Source organism: Stylophora pistillata, chromosome 3, assembly GCF_964205215.1.
Source record: "Stylophora pistillata chromosome 3, jaStyPist1.2, whole genome shotgun sequence".
Lineage (NCBI taxonomy): Eukaryota > Metazoa > Cnidaria > Anthozoa > Scleractinia > Pocilloporidae > Stylophora > Stylophora pistillata.
The window spans coordinates 43219230-43238763 of record NC_142521.1 but is presented as its reverse complement, the minus strand read 5'-3'; the positions used below and the strand labels follow the sequence as shown (position 1 = coordinate 43238763).

At 37.4% G+C, this 19534-nt stretch overlaps 1 protein-coding gene and 1 long non-coding RNA gene across 8 annotated transcripts in view; one reads left to right on the top strand and one right to left on the bottom strand.

The window, feature by feature from the left end:
* Positions 1–322: 322 nt before the first annotated feature.
* LOC111339326 (soluble guanylate cyclase 88E) lies at positions 323–18245 on the bottom strand. Of its 7 annotated transcripts, XM_022945958.2 has the most exons (12): positions 11237–11502; positions 9310–9391; positions 8737–8854; positions 7696–8515; positions 6534–6889; positions 5345–5474; positions 4736–4882; positions 3505–3651; positions 2191–2350; positions 1674–1783; positions 1184–1273; positions 323–734 (listed from the first exon to the last, which is right to left on the bottom strand). In XM_022945958.2, the coding sequence occupies exons 4-12, from the start codon at positions 8488–8490 to the stop codon at positions 675–677; spliced, it is 1995 nt and encodes a 664-aa protein (XP_022801693.2). In that variant the 5' UTR covers positions 8491–8515; positions 8737–8854; positions 9310–9391; positions 11237–11502; the 3' UTR covers positions 323–674. The 7 variants fall into 7 exon arrangements, with proteins under 7 accessions (XP_022801693.2, XP_088608044.1, XP_022801695.2 ...); XM_088751918.1 differs by lacking the exon at positions 8737–8854 and having other exon boundaries at positions 11237–11503; XM_022945960.2 differs by lacking the exon at positions 11237–11502 and having other exon boundaries at positions 9310–9499.
* Positions 17813–19534, top strand: part of LOC148736226 (uncharacterized) — a 6462-nt gene continuing 4740 nt past the window's right edge. Inside the window, exons 1-2 of the long non-coding RNA XR_015998367.1 lie at positions 17813–17933; positions 19501–19531. This is a non-coding gene — a long non-coding RNA (uncharacterized LOC148736226). The remainder of the gene's footprint in view (positions 17934–19500; positions 19532–19534) is intronic.

Sequence of the window (19534 nt, the reverse complement as noted above, 5' to 3'; positions counted from 1 at the left end):
TCTATTTGCAAGCTTATTTGACTGTTCATTTTTTTGTTTATCTAATTTTTTGTAATTTAATAGTCACATTTTCATTTTCTCTATAGATTACTGACCGTAACGTCTTCAGATGAAAAGCAAACAAACAATGAAAATTCAAAACAAAAGGAAGAATCAAATAAAGAGTGATCTTCAAGTAGAGGGGAAAGTTAACCAGACGGAAAGTCTTTAAAGATAAAAAAATGTATACTCTGAAGAAAATTGGAAAGGTCGTTTTCGTTATTAAGGTCACCTTTCGATGTCCATCAAATATATTTACATAACAACCACAATGTTTTAAAACTGCTTTTGCATTTTTTTTATTAAACTCCTTTTAATTAGCAACAAAACTATCCATCCTCAAAAGAAGGTTATAAATATACTGACTTAAACTCTTAAATACGTATGAAAATTTGCACAAGTTGTGTTGGTGCAGGTCACGTGTAAACATTAATTTTCAGCTGGCTATGTCGCTCTTCAGTAATACTGTGAAAAAATAAGTTAAATCCAATAAAATCCCAAAACAAGTATTAAATAGGAATAGGAAAGGAGGTGATAATTTAAAACCGAGCTTTCTATACCTTTCCCATAGCACTGACAACGAGAATTTGTTTAACAATCAAGAACTTCATTGATCAGCAATTCTTTCCCTATCCTCATGATCTTGAGTATAGCTTCCTGCCTATCAACCAATAAGTATGCATCTTTCCTCTTCCCTGATAAGAAAAAAAACATAGATGTATTGCAATAGTAATTCATTTTACCCGTTCAAAACGTTTACCTTCGACCATATCCACATCGATCACCCACGGTGAGAAAAATGCGTCAAACCTCAAACCGTCAGACTATCGTCGTCATCTTCATCAAAATCATCACCATTGTCATTGTTATTTTCTTTGTTTCAACCTAAATCGTGTCTACCATTTGAAGTAGACGTGAAAGAATCTCTTGGACTCTTCGATGCTGTTTAATGCAATAATTTGCAAGTCTATTTGCTTAACTGTTTAAGGACTGCATTTCTAAGCACGTCATGAGAGTTTCCATGTAAAATCTCTTTTTAATTAACGCTGGTGCTGTTCATTCGCTCACAGTAACCATCAACTTAAGGTCCAGTATATCGTTGCGAACACAGCAATACACCAATCGTGTTAAAAGTACAACATACCTTTAGTTCTATTCGACCCCGAAACTCTGTTTGAAAGCCGATCTCCCTCAAGCTTTCGTGGCAGCTTTGACTTATATGAATCCTCATTGGCTTTTAATAGATAATAAAGCTTGTATTAGAGTCGATTTTATTATCTTTTACGGGTGTAAGATTTTGCATTTTATTTAATGAGAATGGTATCTTCGTATTTCATATCTTTCTAACAAAATAAAATGAAAAAAACAAAAGAGAAAAATGGCTAAGGAAAGGAGAATCTAGAATAATAGATACAAAACACAAAACCACTTTACCACGGTCGTTTTGAGGAACATCACATTAACAATTTAACTACCTATTTGTTAACCGACGAGCCGATTGACATCATTATTTATCGACTGCGATTGATTGATTCACAACATTGATCAATTTCATAACATTTATTACTTTGGCTATAATTCTTGCAAAAAATGCACAGTCAAAAAAAGCACGCCATGCCTATCTGAAATCTTACAAGAGAAGTTGTTCTGAGTCTTGCCGCCGTGTTCACGCTATCACCAAACAGACAGTACTGTGGCATTTTTACCCCCACGAGTCCAGCTGCCACCGGCCCAAGATGTATCCCTGTGTTAGAGAGACCAAATAACCAGATCAGTTTGCTTGTGAATAAAGATTTCGTAAAGAACACTAATTAAAGATGTTTTATTTCTATATGAGTTTGTTTTTTAACATGCGTACTTGAAATTCAAGATGATAAATCCCTAATACTTTGGTGAAACATCTCCTTATGAGGTGTAATAACGATAATTCCCAAAACAATCCGTCAAAATTCTTACCATTTTTCACTCGGAATATACCTAAAATTCTGAACACACATATACAGATTTAGGCAAAAGGTCGTTTTCAACATTCAGTTTGTTCCTCATAACTGGGAAAAATCGACTGACGATTCTCTCTTGACCTATTTGTTCATTTACCCCGTCTACATCAAACTATATCAAATCACCCCCTCCTACTTGTTGGCAACACACCTATTGAGACAGTTAATGATTTCTTTGAAGTGGGATGTTTCAGTTCTCGAACTGAATCCAAAATATCCAGGGCCATTGCAGCCACAGGCTCCACGTGTCGGTCCTTTCTAACTGGTACACCGTTGACCACCATATACTGCGCGTCCCCAAGGGTCTCAAACTAAAAAAGATTTTGCGATTATTGGGATTTGTCACGTGATAGCTATTGTAGTAACCGTGATACTATAGGAAAAGTGGAAAACTGAAAAAGCCATCTAGTACTTCAATACCAGACTTCAATTTTCCGTTAATAAAGTTGAAAATTAAAAATATAGCAAAAAGAGAAGGGCAATCCAAGCCCAAGCCTCGAATTGTGTCAATTTTGCAAAATTATTCATAGAAGTCTCTTGAACGTAAGTTTGTTTTCCGAGATATCCGCAAAAAGCCTGAGCTCTGTAGAATGTTCGGAGGGAAGGCAATATAGTTGCAGCCAGAGCAACGATTTATTCAGTCGATTGAAATGAAATTAAAGGAATTTTACGTATGATGCACGATCCTTCGCAGTAGATAGCGCTATTTATGCAATAGCGAAAATCAGACCTGAAAAAAATCAGGCCTGTACGGGATTCGAACCACTGACCTCTGCGATACTAGTGGAGCGCTCTACCAATTGAGGTAACAAGCCAACTGGGAGCAGGCCCTTAAGTTGACTCGTAATAAACCCGTGATGATAAATCAGATACAATGAATATATGAAGTTTCATATATTTTCATATATAGGATCGTGCATCATACGTATTTAATACCGTATTTCAAAATGTATGAACTTCATACATTCATTGTATAAAGGAATTTTGTACGTAAGAATTCCGGAAAGACAGGGACCCCGGGGAAATCTGAGTTCCTTTTTTTTTTTTTTTTTTCTGGATGTAAGTCTAAGTTTAGTGCATGGAAGAGTCGACACTGCTACTTCGCAATTTTTCCCCACTAAAAACCTCTAAGAACTTTTGGTGTGTAGTATCACTGAATATTTCTACGAGCTGTGCCGTATTTTTGATGAGCTCAGGTGGCTCTGGGTTGGAAATCACCTCCTTTTCTCCTCCCACCAACAAGCAGTAACCATAACGCACAAAGTGCTCTTCATCCCTCAAAATGTCTCCGTTGTACTTCACGAAGGTATAGGGATCATTCTTTCAAGTTGGTCTTTTGCCACTGAAATTATTTCACATTTGTTACTTTCTTGTGGCATCTTACCCTTTTTCGATTATTACCATTTTTTTTTTTTTTAATACAAGTATTGTTTTTACTCATACACATTTACTGAATTCTACGTACCTTGTAGACGTCGTGCTTTTCACTCAGTTTATCAAAATTCAAGAACATCTTATTGACTAGACTGACCACTTCCATTGGTGAAACACTGGCGCAAATGTTGTCAAAATTATCCAGGTAGCTGAACATGATGGTGACACTATCAAAATGCTTGAAAGGAAAGGAAAGAAGGATAAAAGACAATTTAGAGGCGAAAAGTTTTAGCACAATTCCCTGATTTATTGTCGTCAGGACTAAGGCTGCACCTCGGGAGGCCAGTTCATTTTGACCACTGTGACGAAGAACACCGTTGTCGATAAGAGTGCAGACCACGTTAAACCACTCTCGATTTGTTAATTTTCTCACTCAAGAATACAAATTTCAACTGATAACACGGACTGAGGTCCGAATTCGAATCTCTCGATTCAGGGTACGACGCGCAAGGTACCAGCCTGTCTCTATTCCCCAGTATCCATTATGTCGGAGGATTCTTACAATTACATTCACATTTCTAATAGTCTTAAAGTACTGGAATAAAGCAGTTTATAACATAGCTTTACAAAAGCGCGCGCTCTGATTGGCTTATATGCTCAATCCATTTTCCTATGGGTTGCACGCTGACGTCAGTTTGTTTTGCTTTTTTCTTTTTTCACGGCAACTTTTTTCGTCGATGTTGCCGCCATATACAACATAATTCCTGTTTTCTGTGGATATTTTGCTCCTGAAATATGGAAAAATTTTGTGATTTTCCCGGAGATAAGGAAGATAATTCTTGTGAGCTGCCAAATTTCGAGTTCAATTTTTTTGGCGCGGGCCTCCAGCCTAGACTTCAATATTTGCGAGCTACTTCAGTGAGCAGGAAGGAGCTTAATCAGCTGGTTGAACAATTAAATATTTATACACGAAACGAAATATGTTTGAAAGTCTCTATGTTATAAAAGAAATGGTTAGCGTGCAGCGTTCAACCATCGAGTTATGGAGGTACTTGGGAGGTTTGCTAAGCACTCAAGAAGCTAGGAGAATCTAGAGAGAATCTAGAGAGAATCTAGTAGAGAATCTTTCGTGCTTAGCAACCTCCCGCGTGCATCCATAACTCGATGGTTCCACGCTGCAGGCTAACCATTTCTTAATTTAAACAATTTTTTACATACTTTTGGCCATAAACAGATCATATGACACAGCTCCTTTAGTAATTTAGAAGTAAGAATTTACAACCATCGAAAGTGAAAACTGTTTTATGTTCACACTAATTTACCTCACAAGTTTCAACAGCTTTCTGACCATCTCGTAATCGGTCAGCAACAGCTTTTGGCATCATTCGATAGAGAAGTTCCTCGCTCCTCTGCCTTTCCTGATCAAGATTCTCTAAATTCTCCTCTAACATCTTCCCTCGTTCCAAGAGCTTGAAGGGAAAAATTAACCATCATGGGAAATTTTCTTTTACTCAATCAAATTTGGGTTTTTATTGTGTGAGTTTTCCTGTTGATTTCTTTCCATTGTACACTAAACATACCGTTTTGACCCAGTAAAAAAGTAATGTGATTGTAATATTTATATGCATACGCCAGCTGTTATTCGGGAATCTAAGTGGCAATGGTTTCTGCCTGTAAGGGTCAAACCCTCCTTGTACCACTCTCATAAATTAATCACGACAATAAAAGTAATAACGATAACGATAACAACAATGATAATAATAATAATAATAATAATAATACTAATAATGATAATAGCAATAATACTAGCAAAACAACAGGACATCGTGGCGGCAGCTCATTGCTCATTCAGCCCGTTGTCTGGGATGTCACGCAATGCTACTGGGCATTGCATGATATCCTATCATTAACACCACAAAGTCTCCTGGTACCTGATCACGTGCATATTCAAGCTCTGGGAGAGGCTGGATGCCAGATAGAACCATCTCTTGCGAGGAGTTATGCATTTCCAGATCACTAATGTACATCCCTGTGCGAGCCATTTCTTCTACACTGCTTATCCTAAAGATTGAATAAGATGCTAAATATGTGACAAACTTAGCCCCGCTGCTTTTACGCCAGTTTAAATCAATTACCCCAAATACAATTTTCCAGTGATTCACCCCGTCTGTCATCCACAAATCAAGTTCACGTGTTTTTGTGAATGTGTGAAATGTTTACTAGTAATGACATTTTGTGCTGATGGCTCAAGAGAAGTGAAAGGTTTGTCTTACTCAAAGACTAACAGAAAAAAAATGAAACTTCTACTTTCCGTACTCCAAGCAAGCAATACATCACATCTGTCCGTAGATAAACTTTTGGCAGAGGTGAACAGCTTTCCGTAAACGACACTCGTTAAAATAGTGAGCTTCCGAGAACATATAATGTCCATGCAAAAATACTCGGGCATAATATTATCTTTCAGATGTTCATCGTCGTTCAAATATTGTTTTTGCAAGAATATCTGATGGTCGAGTTAACGCCAGATTGGATAAAAATATACAAAGTTTTCCTTTGGACACGATAAAGGAAAATCATAATGTAAGGAAAGACACCAATAGTGGAAAAAAGTCATGAAATAGCTTTAAAATTTCGGAGAGTTAATGAATCTGTGAGTCAGACTACTAGTTAGGTCAGTTGGTCAAGTCACTTAGTCAGGAAGTCAAGGTCAGTCAGTCAGTGAGTCAGTCTGTCTGTCTGTCTGTCAGTCAGTCAGTCAGGCTGTCAGTCAGCTAGTCAGTCTGTCAGTCAGTCACTCAGTCAGTCACTCAGTCACTCAGTCTGTCAGTCAGTCTGTCAGTCAGTCAGTCTGTCAGTCAGTCTGTCAGTCAGTCAGTCTGTCAGTCAGTCAGTCAGTCATTCAATCTGTCACTCAGCCTGTCAGTCAGTCAGTCAGTCTGTCAGTCTGTCAGTCAATGAGGCAGTTTGTCAGTCAGTCTGTCTGTCAGTGAGTGAATGAGTCAGTAAGTCGGTCAGTACGTTGGTCAGTTTATCAGTCATTCAATCAGTCAGCTGACTGTCATGTGGTTGGCCTTTTAGCAACCTTAGATGGGTTGAAGTGTATATTAAATAGGAACTTACATGGGAGAGCAAATGAACAACACCATATCGTATTTCTTCAGATATTTCATCTGACCTCTAAGATGTAAAGGTCTAAACACTTTAGCCGAGTAGTCATTTCCACAAAATTTTGTCACCAAAGTGCCATTTAGAGGAAGGTCACTATGTCGCCGTGATTTAAGGCCCGCAAAACCGTTCTGAAGCTCAGTTTTGTCTAATATCTTTCTAAGTTCCACATTGTGGTTCGTGTCTCTGGGTACCATAAAATCTGCTTTATCCACTGATTTAACAGCTCTCAGAGGAGGTTTTTCGATGGAGTGATTCTTCAAGCATGGACGTTTGGCGACTAATTCGCAGATGACATTCCATGATTTTATCTGCACGGATAAGAAGAAGCATTTCATCAAAGTTAAACAATAACGGGAAATATAGGCCCCGGAGGCGCAGGAGATTATTTTTGCGAGCACCTGCATTTGCAAACATTTTACTTAATGCATCATCCATTGACTCAGTGAAAGTGCGTTAGTTTCAAAGCTGAACTTGAACGAAAACTCTCACTCTTTATCTAACAATCACTTATAAAATCTGGAAAATAGTGACAATTATCTGAGTTTCTGATCTTGGCATCAAAATTTTTGCGCTTCCGAAAAAAAAAAAAAAATTCGTTTTTGGAGCGTGGGCCAGTATTAACGTCACATTGTCGTTCAGGCTGGATGCAGATGTAAATTACACCAAAGATAATGGTAGGATTAAAAAAAACCGCCTTTTTTCACAACGAAGTACATGTTAAAAAGAATTACCGTTATTCAGAGAGCTTATTTTTGTAAACATATCTATCAAAAATTGGCGTCATCGTCATTGGAAATTCGGTCAACGTTACCATGAGGAAACACTGCTAAATCATTCGCTGCACTAGTTCCGATGACTTTGTTTAATTAAATTTTCTGTTGCATATACAATCGAGGTTTTCCAATGGAAAAAAAGCTCAACCTCGACTCTCTTTTTTCTTTCATGCGCGAGGGAAAGATTGCATTTGCAGTATCAATTCACAGCATAATCTTGAAGCTATGTAAATTTACCAATTCACGAGCGAAAATAAATTCTTTCTTTCTGGTGAGTGTCAGTGTCTAGAATAAGAATACTAATTTGTTTAAAAAATTATACAATTGTAAAACTCACTTACATTTTCCCAGGAAAATTCCCTTTGTGGTCGTCGTAAGGTAAAAACTGCATCTACACGACTTCCAACTAGTATGGTTCCGAGCATCGAAGATAATGCCTTTCCGGCCATTTGTATATTCATGTCGGACGTCACTAGAAAACTAAACGGCATGATATGAAAAAAAGCCTCGCAAGATAAGTCACGATTTTGTTGAATGGACAGAGCGTCAGGCGTAGGAGGTTTAAAAGCCAAGTTGTCGAAATTAAGTTTGTACACAACGTGACAACCGGCCTCGCTCGAAGTACTGTTGAGTACTTGCATCTCAACAGCGATGTCGTAGAACATACTCGCCACTTCCATGATTTGCCCCATTACGTATCGCTGGAATCCTGTCCGTTTAGATTTGTAGTGTAGCAGTAATCCCGTGCTTGTCTCCTCTGAACAGTAAAACGACGGTGACATAAGCTTTGGGTAAGCAAATCGCATATGCTCGTGCAAGTTATCAATTCCACGTAGGAAATCACTAAAATGTCTGCCGCTTATTTGTATAAACCTGTCGTAACCGTAGTTGCTGAAAAACTTCACAAAGCACGTCCCAAAAAATTGAATAAAATCTTCCGAGGTCATTTTTGTCTCATTCCCAAGTACGTCTACCGCTGCAGAAGCGATTTCCAACATTAGATGATCAGAGTACCGTTCGTGTGTCACAAATACATGATTTTTAATTCCTGTCCGTAGACGAATTAAGTGCCAATTTTTTTCACCGTATTTCTCTTTCAAGAAATGCTCTACGCTTTCCAAGAGCATCCCATACATGGCGTTTCTTTAGCGCAACATCTCACTGCAACAAAAGAGGAATATCAGAGAATAAATCAACGTGGATTTTAGAAATAGGATAATTTAAACAATAACAATTAAACTGTTTTCACCCGGTCATGGTAATTCAGCCTTACTTCAAAAAAAGGGACTTAATTGTAAAGCGCTTAACCCTAAAACTGAAGCGTTTCTTATCGGATTTGGCCAAAATACCTGCAGAAGTGCCCGTAATTAAACGCATCTTACCTCACAAGAAGCCTTGTTTATGGAAAGTGAGACACAAAGCACCAAGGTTTATTTGTATTTGGTTATTGTTCGTGAAGAGGCTTAATAGATCTTTGGTGTTTCAGCGATGACGTCAGTACTGATAAGAAAGCAGATACAATTTTCGTGCATATAAATAAGTCATCGAGTCTGTTGAAGAAACAGCTGAAAATAATGAACCTTTTGGCGGGAAAGCGAAAGATGAACACGAGTCTTCTAAATATTTTGTACATCGTAATAAGCAGAAATACCATCTTCGTTATCTAGATCCGGCTGTGTAAGTTTTTCGGTTTTCATGGTCTCTGTGGCTGGCGCAATTTAGCGTAATTAACGTCCTTCAATAGCATTTCAACTTAGTGATGTGTCACCTACTAAAATTATTAGCAGCTGCGAATATGTTAGCGTCAATATTTGAATTTCAGTTTCATTAAGTATGAAAAAAAATTCAACGCTCAAAATCTTACAGCATAAAAACTAAAATGTTATTATTGCGTATCGAGGACAGTTGCAGTTGGACAGAAGCATAAATTCCACTGGCCCACAAAATTTACCTACCTTCTTAAATTCAGCTCTTGTCTCGACCATTATTCATCACCACCGACAATTTGTTTGTCGTGTCAGCTAAACTGACAAAGATCTGTAACGCATAATAATATTGGCGTCTTTTCTTTGTTTAACTTATAGCTTGTATCGCTTGCCATTAGAAAAAACCACACAGTTCAAATTCAATTATTGTTTTACAGTCTTTATTTTAAGCTCAAGCTTTCCTTTAGTAGAAAACCAGAAATAAAAATAAGGAACAGTGGACTAGGAACAGCAGATCACATCTTGTGACTTCCATGAATGGCAAGCGATGTCTTCATGTAAGAATAACTAGTTTAATCTTGTAATTTGTTTCTGTTTGTATGTTAAATTAAGCCAACCTTAGCAGCAAAGTAACAAAACTGGGCGATGGCGTGTAATGTAGAAATCTCGACATTTAGTACTTGTCATCTACAAACGAGAATCTCGACCAAATTATCAGTGTGTCTTTCAGGAAGTCATCTCTGTTTCGGTATGATAAAAAGGAGGTAAGGCGCCTTTAAAGATGCCGATAAACAGGTTACATAATCCAAATTGATAGTCGACGTTTTTTCATGCTCTACCGACGTTGATGTTTTTTGACAGCTCCTTAAATGACATATAGATAAGTTTAAAAGTAATGCATACTGACTAAACAAATTATTAAGAAATGTGGTATATTTATTTCATCGCTCGCGAAACAAAAAGAGACTCAACTTGTTTACTCAATTTCGTTGGAAAAGAAAAAGATCCGAACTCTCTAGGAACCATAGGAATTCGCACACCAATAGTCTACCATTTGGCTATAAGGATGTTTGAGGTGAACTGGGTAAATTCAAGACTTGTATATGATGCGCCTCTAGCAAATTACTAAGATAGTGATAACATAAATAGACTGACATCGGGTTTTAAAGCTCTCCATGTCTGTCCATTATAGCTCTCCTTAACAAATCGACAATGGTTTAGCGTCGTCTGTACTTTTATCGACAACCATATTCGTCATCGAAAGTGGTCAAACTGTTCTGGACTCATGAGCTTAAGTCCGCAACAAATTTGATTTGTCTTTTACCACAATATCGACGTTAAATAAAACGATTCTTTTAGTGCGTGACGAGTGCGTGACGAATGCGCGACTCTTTGACGCGTTCAGCACTGTCTGTACTCTCATCAAGAACGGCATATTGGCTGATCAGATTGCCAATTGTGGTAAAAAAAAAATTATCGAGTGAATATTCTTAGCAAGAAAGGTCGTCGAGTCGTTCTCCGCTTGTTCGCATGCCTTTGAAGTCCGGCTCTCCACCTTGCTTTACGTTGGTGGTCAAAATCTTGTGTATAGATGTGGTGCGGAAGGAATAGTTTAAATGAGATCGTCGTGCTTATTCATAAATCCCTTGTCAAAATAAACGGTTTTCTTTCAAATTATCCCATGTTTTCATTACACAGACTCAAATGTAAATTATTTTTATCGGTGTCACTGCGATAGCAAGCTTAAAGTGACCTACGAATTAAAAATGAATTAACAGCACATGGCATGAGATTAGATATCTCTTGAATTTCGCAGACATCCAGTTCCTTTGTTTCCTTTTTTTCATAACAGTAACTATTCTAAGATATATTTGACACTTCTTTCCAAGTTGTGCCAAAGGCACAAGTAGTTCGCCCATTTAAGATACATGTACGCAAACAGTTTGAAATCAGTGTATTTTAAGCCAAAATTGTCTCAATCAGCGCCTTAGTGGTAAAATTTTCTTATATTCTAAGACCGTCTAGAATTAACCTACGCTGTCAAGTGGGACAAATTTTCCATCGTGAGTGAATAAAATGCAATGTTATGACTAATCAAATCCAGCTGGGATGGCTTGGGTAACGCCAATGCATTCGCTTTAACTCATATAGCAATACATGCTCGAAAAGGTCTTACCGTAAATGATTTTGGCTCGTGATCTTGGCCCATTCACACTTCTTGCGCAATAACTGACTTCACCTTAACAAAATCCTTTAATTCTGGCAAATCTCTCCACATGACTTGAATTTTAACACGTACAGAGAACTCTCCTTCAACTAGTAATTCAACCACCTAGTTGATATAAAGACAATTTTTTTGTGCTCCCAAATTAACGCGATCAAATTTTTGTGGCCAGACGGTATGTCTTGATAGCGGAATTCTGACCACTGCACAAGCGATATGGTGCTAATCCACTCTTGAATTCCGAAATAATTTTTAAATAAGGATTCAGTAGAAATGGAAGCTGACAAACTTACCACAACTCGAAGCGGCCGGGAAAAGATCAGAAAAAAATTTGATCGTCGTCGCGGGCTAATTACTTTTCAAGTGTTCTTCTGACATTTGACGAGATTCTTTTATGCTTTTAATTAAACAAGGAGTTCGCCTCATACTTTCGATGCCAGGGCCGGAATGACGTAAACGTGATGATCTCTAGCTGTCGTATCTAGAAACGTCAGGAAATCAAAGTTCTGTACTTAATTAGCGGTTATTGATGGTAAATGAGTCGACGTCGACGAGGAGAAATTTCGCGAAAGCTTCTGTGAAAGTGAGCAAGATACAAAGGCTTCAAAAGTACTTATTCTCGTCTGATTCAAGACATGTTACTTTATACGATAACTCGTATTGGCGGATGCCTCTTAATCAGCTCCTTAATTTTTCTTTTAAGCGAACAACCCTCAACTGCGACCATTGATGTTGGGCCTTCTGAAGAGGTTTTTTCCTGGTTGACTGATTGCCAAAACTCCTCGTGGTTTCGTTCTTTCTTCTTCTTCTCAGTTTGTTTCTTTTTTTCCCTTTTTTTAATTGTTTCAAGAATGGAAGTATCTATAGAGTTAAGGAGTTTATTCCGGTCCACATTTGAAAACAATCATATGTCGCTGATCATTGGCAAAAACAGACAATAGCAGGAAGTCAAAATTATGAATAAATGTGTGTGATCATGCGCCGGATTGGGAATCCATCTATGCTATGATAAAGGGTCAGACTTCCAACAGCGCGATGCTCAATGAGTTCGCTTGAACATTCAAAAAACGTTCTGGCGAGTCTCTCGACAAACTGTAAGCCGGCCGCGTATCACCAGCTACCTACTAACTTCTCACGATTCATTTAACAATTCTTGAATTTTATGAATATTTATTAGATCAGTTGTTAAAATGAAGAAGTCCTCGCAGGTGCCGAAAAACAAAATTACCCTAGAAGATAATCAGACGTCTCCAAATATTGTCGACTCGACTAGCGAATTTGCCCGCTATAAGTTAATATAGGTTCACACTTGTTTGTGCATTGAGCAATCTTCAAACGGAAGTTCCGATTCAGTCAAAGATATTGGTGCTTTTAGGCTATACGGCGATGACCCTTTTTAATCTCAATTTTGTTATCCACAAGCCACTCAGAATGCGGTAAACTGTTTACTGTCTGTTGAATATTACTTCCACTCCGCCCATCGAAACGTGGGTTATGTTTACCCGCTAAAACGATTTTTTTTTCTTTTAAGTTTATTTTTCTTGTATTAAATGTCATAATCTAAAATAAAGGGGAAAAAATGGAAGTGGGACTAAGAAAAAAAATTTTTTCTCTTGATCTTAAGTTTGAACAAACCCCCGAGGGCATCATGACCATAAAAAGATCAAAACATTGATGAAGATAGAGATTTTCAAGTGAAAAATTAATAAAAGTCGTTAAGAAACTATTAATACTACTCAAAACTCAAAAATTAAAGATAAGAACATAAACTTCGCCTCAGGGCGTATTTATAACGATGCTTAGCGCGGGTGGTCTAAATGCAATCATTATTTTTTTTCTTATTAACACTTTTTCGATCTTAAATTTGCATTTATCTTAGAAAAAAGAAGTTTGTGTGTTTCGCGACAATTCCTCAAAGTGCCGATCAGAACTTTGTTCACGCACATTCCATCGAGTTTTATATTGTTATTTACTCGTCAGAGAGATCATGATTTGAATTACTAATAAAAAGTCGAGAATTAAGGGTAACATACGCGTACGGGAAGATATGTCAAAAATGATCATGACTCAGTTTTATTGAATTGACAGGAAAATAACTCTCTTTGATGTTATATCTTTTATCATGCAGAATTAAATAACGGATACGAGCTAGATGAATTAAGATGATCGCAGTTTTGACTTGAAAATGTCAATTTGACCCTTTGACAGGCACATTCGTCAATTTAAATTCCAAACGAAATGAATTCGAAGAGCGCAAGAACTCCTGTTGACGCCGCTTTGCAATCGTGTTGATGCCGTTTTGCAAAGACGTCGTCGGTGAATTGATTCATCACTTATTTGCTTCCAAAGCCGGTTTGAGAATATCACGCGAATCTCTCAATCTTTGTCGACTGCCGGTCCTATAACTTCGAGTTTTCGCAATAACAAGTGGCGTATCGTCTCTCCAAATGAATAGGCACCTTAAGCAGTCAGGACGGCAACGCCACGGAAGACGTCGATTAAAAAGCGAGTTTCTACTTTTAGTTGGAGTTTCCAAAATGGCTGCATGAGTTTACTGTCTCATAGGGCGCAGACCTCAAACTCAAAATAACACATAAAAGTACCGTTGATTTCCAAATGTAAATTAAAATAATTTGCCGCCGCGGTTTCGCTTCGCAGACGACGCAAATTTTGGTGATTTCACGTTGTTGTTTTGCAAAGGACGGCTAAGAAATGTGCAAAGTTTTAAAACGCACGTGTTTGGCTATTGTTCTGCCAATTAAATCTATTGTTTCTCCACGTTCTCGTTGCCGTAGCCGTCGTGGTTTGCTTATAGTCCCTATACTACTTCTATCAAATACGAATGGAAATTTCAAGCAAATTGGAAGAGAAAATGTTCTTGACTTACCAAAGTAGCGAAACCTTTTTTACACGCAAAACATCGAAGGCTTAGTATGATTAAAGCGGAGTTATTAGCATTTAGATTTAAACTCATTTCCATGGCCCAATCATTGAATCGTAATCAGGTCTAACTTCTTATATCAACTTGACGATAAAACTGACACCCAGTCAAATCATTATCAATATGCATGACGAAAGGTAAAGAAAGCTGGTGGTCGTTTTTAATTGACACTTATTAAAGTTATAGATGAATGATAAATCAACAAGAAAAATTTAACATATTTGGTTCTTTTCCTTACTTACCGCTTAACGATTACAAATTATACAAGTAATATCTCAGATATCCAGTAGTTTTGTTTTTCAAGATGTACAGCTTAACGAGGATGGCAAATTAAGCGCGCACGCTATTATATGCGCAGAACAGGAGGCGCAACGCACTAGCCACATCCATCTCCTTGGCAAAACATTCTAAGTGAACACGATATCTCCCAGTACAAGGATAAAATAATAAATTCAGATTAAGATAAACTTTAGCTAATGCATGTTAAATCTCTCCTTACTTTTCACAGCGGAAATTGCTGTCCATTAAGGTGACTAGACTTATGAAAATGAAATTTTATCTCGCTGGCTGATCGATTATGCATTAATTACGAATGTTGATATCAAATAATAAAAAAAAGAAAAGAATATCTCCCGGTTTGCCCTGTAAACGGAAAATTATATATGTGTAAGTAATACAATTTAAAACTTTCCTCTTAGAAAAACGTTTGCAACCTCCCTAACGTTCTATTGACCACTTTTTACTGGAAATCATTAGAGTTTCAGACAGTTTGTAAGACTTAATGTCTCCTTCTACCACAACTCGTGCAATCAGGAGATTTCTAGTTTCCTTGAAAGAGAAATGGTTCAATTTACTCTTACCATCATCTACAATTAGAGCAATTGGATTTGGAGATTCTTCTCAAACCACGTTTTCCAAAATGTCTCAAAACGATCATTTACTTGCTCTTAAAATTATTTGTCAAATCTAGCAAAAGCCCTAAATCTTTAATGGAAACTGACTTGATCTTTTAGTACGTTTGAAGCTAAAAGAACTGAAAGAGTTATCAACGTGGTATAACACCATCGACAGGTCTCATTCACAGATACGCCACCGAAATGTCTTTTTTTTTTTTTAACTCTCGATCATTTTTTTAACTTTCCAGCGCACTCGCATAAATGCATCCATCGTCTGCCCCGGTGTAATATATAGAATATTTCTGTCATAGTAACATTAACGCTTACAGCATGCTAGGTATCCTGACTGTATTTTCAAGTATGCCACTTATTTTCATACAGTACAAATTAAACGGATGTCTACTGAGGTGAGAGGAAACTGCAATTTATCAATTTCCATTAGGTTAGTGTCAATATCTCAATTTTGATCGCCAACTGGCATTAAAACATAACAAAGCAAAGCACGCGCTCTGATTGGTCAATTAACTAGTATCGCTACTTCATACCAAAACACCTTACAATCACTGGAAGAAGTTGAGAAAAAATATCGAGGTGAGGTTATGATGTTCACTTATATTTCTACGCCGAAGGCTGAAGGAAATAACTGATCTGTGAAACTTTGACAAATGACACATTTTGCAATAACCGACATAAATCTTATTTTAAGCAGAACATTGCTTTCCACAAAACACGCTTAGACGGTACTGCCCATGAGCAGGTTTGTAGGCAGCCATTTGCCGGTCACGTGGACGTTCTTTTCCTGCTTGCGAGCAGGCTCCCGTTTTTCCGCCCGAGGGGAATTAAGTTGGGGAGAAGTTTGCGTAGTAGCCTGACCTCGGTTCCAGCGCTAGACCGATCGTGACTTGAAAGGATACTCCAAAATCAGGTTTTCGAGTAAGGACTATAGCCTATAATTATTTTTCATTGCTTTATTTACCGAAAATAATAATAGGTTCCAGTCCTTACTTGGAAACCTGATTTTTAAGTATCCATTTAAATCAAGACCCTTGTAGACCTCTCACCGGCTCGCGTTGCTCAAGGTCGGACACCAACCTTGTTCCCAGGGCCTTTTCCCTTAGTTGGGGGTGGAGTTGGGGGTGGGAAAAGGCCCTGGGAAAAGGCCCTGGGAACGAGGTTGGGCCGGATACTTTTCCGCGCTAAGAAATACTCATGCTGAAGTGCTAATAAAAGGGCGGCTGCTCCGCTACAGGCTAGTTTGAAAATTGAGAGAAAATACATGGATGGTAGTGTTTACATCTATTTGAACGGTGTCATCATGCAAACAGACTCTTTCCTACTATTATGCAAAGTTTTTAAAAAAAGTTGGAGTTATGAAGGTCGAGGTTCATGTTTTCTTCGTGTTTGAAAATTATTGTTCGCCAGAATGACCTGTAACAAAAACGGAATTCTATGAAAAGCATAGAAATTCAGTATAATATGCATTTTACAACGAGAGACCAAGAGTAATAAAAAAGGTTACTATTATGGATCTTTTTTTTTTTCAAGAAATGTGAAGATAAAACGCAAATGTTACCTAAGGATGATTGTCTACCAGTACGATGATGTATGTCTCTTGAAATTTTAATAATCGTGAAGGAAGATGAAAAACAGAGAAATTCTCTGTCTAGGTACTGTGCGTCGTACTTTCCTTAGCCCAAGGAAGTTATAATCTAGAAAAAAAATTGTGAATTTGCACCTGTTCAATCAAATTGTACCTCTTATGGAAAAAGTTGTCGTTTTTTCACCATGATAATAGATTAAGATCAAGAAGCTGTCAAAGCTTTGAAAACATACTTTAATCATGGTGCAAAGGTTTTTTTTCTACGCTTTTGATTGACGGTCTATGTAAAGTCAATCACTTTTGAGTTCAGAAGCCTAAGATCGAGATTATTAATCAAGAAAGATGATCGAAAAGCGAGCTTGTGGGCGAATAATCAACACATGTTAATTGCAGGCGCAATCCTCCGAACTTTTACTTAAAATTAATTGAAACAATGGGAGCTTGCGTGATAAATGCTTGGACTTATCAGGGAGTTCTCTCTATTTGATATGTTTTGATTGACCTGAACCTCATTTGATATGTAAATGGTGAGTTGTACGTGTATGTAGAGCTCTCTGAAATAAAACTTTGCATTTTGTGGTAATATTAGAAGTAAAGCGCAATTTTTCTTTTCCAACACGAATCAAAATATCATGCTTGTGAACGAACATCTCCAAATTTGTAAAGTTATCTTTTTATTCCTTACCACAAGACTAACTCAATTTCGCTTCTGTATTCGATTTGTATGCGATAAACTTCAGACTGTCAACAGATGGTCTTTTGCTGGCAAAAAAAAAGTACTCACATTTTCGGGCGAATAAGCCTCTTACGCTGAAATCAACTGATGCGTATATACAAATTAAATGTATGTTTGCTGGCCTCACCGTCATGTTTTCCATGTTTTTGCTCTACTAATAACGGCAAAGTTACGATAATTTTGGGTCTCAGTTCTTACCTGATTGCCAATGAGCTTCACAAAGCCATTTTCAACTCTACGACGTTTTCAACCCACTTCACGACTGATGAACTATTAGCATAAGCGGAAGGATTGTCTGCGACACACCAATCTAGGCGCGCTATTTTAATGTTGTCTGTCAATCACTCAAAGTCAAGGTGGCTCAGGTCTGTTTTTGTGTTCGTTTTCAAACTTCACGTGGTAAATTAGTGGAACTTGAAGTAAATTTATGGGAGAGATATGCATCAAAAGCTTTCAGGATGGAGGTAAACCATTAGGTGAGTTCGAAACTAGTCAAATTTGTAGTCAGGTAATCATATGATTTCAAGTGCAATTTGGTATAAATAAATAAACACGAGTAAATTTTTCAGATAAACAAAATTTCTGGATCTCGTGGGGCGGGTAACGCTTTTGTTTGTATTACAAATTACACAAGAAGTAATAAGTTCTTACTCAAACATTTAGTGATAAAAACGAGCGATAAAAAATATGAAAGACGTTTCGACCGCTCCACGGTCATTTTCAAGTTAGAGTTCATGAGTAAATTTCCGCATATATACGATTTCTGAAACAGTGGAATGAAGGTAAAAGCTAAGTATTTACATATAAATAATAGAGCTAATAACTAATAACAAAGTGCAAATAGGTGGTTTGCAACCAATCTCCAGAGACACAGGTAACAACGGAGAAAGGAACAAATGCTGGAAGACGAACAAAAAGTGCTAATGAGATGTCTATTGTTTATGTCCACCAACATGGCGGCGATGACGTAACGTGCAAACCACCTGTCTGAAGTGTATGTAAGCGGTGAAAAGGATGAAAATTAATTAATATGAGGTGTTGGCAAACAGCTTCGCGCGAATAGACCACTTTTATAAATGGCTGACGGATTACTATTCTTTTGTTTAAATTTAAATTAGCCCTTCTGGCCTAGTTCTCCAGAACAAAATTCAAAAGAATATATTATCTCAAGCGAGGCCAGAAGGGCTAATTTAAATTTAAATAAAAGATTATTAGTCCGGCAGCCATTTATGAAAGTGGTCTATAGAATCGCTCTGTTTGTTCAGTTTTGGCATAAGGTCCCAAATATATGCTCTAACAAGTTCGATTGTTTGATTTTCGAAATGCTTTTTATTCGGGACCTAAGCTAAAATTGAACAAACAGAGCGATTCTATTCACGCGAAGCTGTTTGCTTAACACTTCATATTGATTAATTTTTATCCTTTTCACCGCTTATTTACACTTCATTTTTGCACTTTGTTATTAGTTATTAGCTCTATTGTCTAAATGTAAATACTTAGCTTTTACCTTCATTCCACTGTTTCAAAAATCGTATATGTATAGGTAATCGCATGGGGCCGAGTAAAATTAAGGATTAATATCACTTGTGTTTTTGGAAGTTGGCGAGTCGCGCAGCGACGAGGGCAACTTCTGCAACTTCCGAAAACACAAGTGATATTAATCCTTAATTTTACGAGGAACCATGTGATTACTTGTTTATAATATAAGGGGAAAAATGTTTTCTTACTGATCTCGCGCAAAACGGGACGCCATTGTGACAAAACAAACAGAAATTTCTTTACCTTAGCGGCCGTTGCTAAGCGATTTTCAGCCAATCATTTTCAAGTAATTTTTCCCGGGGCAATTACAACAATTAAAAAAAAAATGCCCTCTGTCTTGACCAATCACAATTCAGTAATTTTGCCCCTTATATGATAAATGCGGAAATTTACTCATGAACTCTAACTTAAAAATGACCGCGGAGCGGTCGAAACGTCGTTCATATTTTTTATCGCTCGTTTTTACACAAGAAGTCATTTGATTTCTTTTTCATAATTCACAAGACAAAAAAGACGAGACGGGAAATGAAAACAGGTG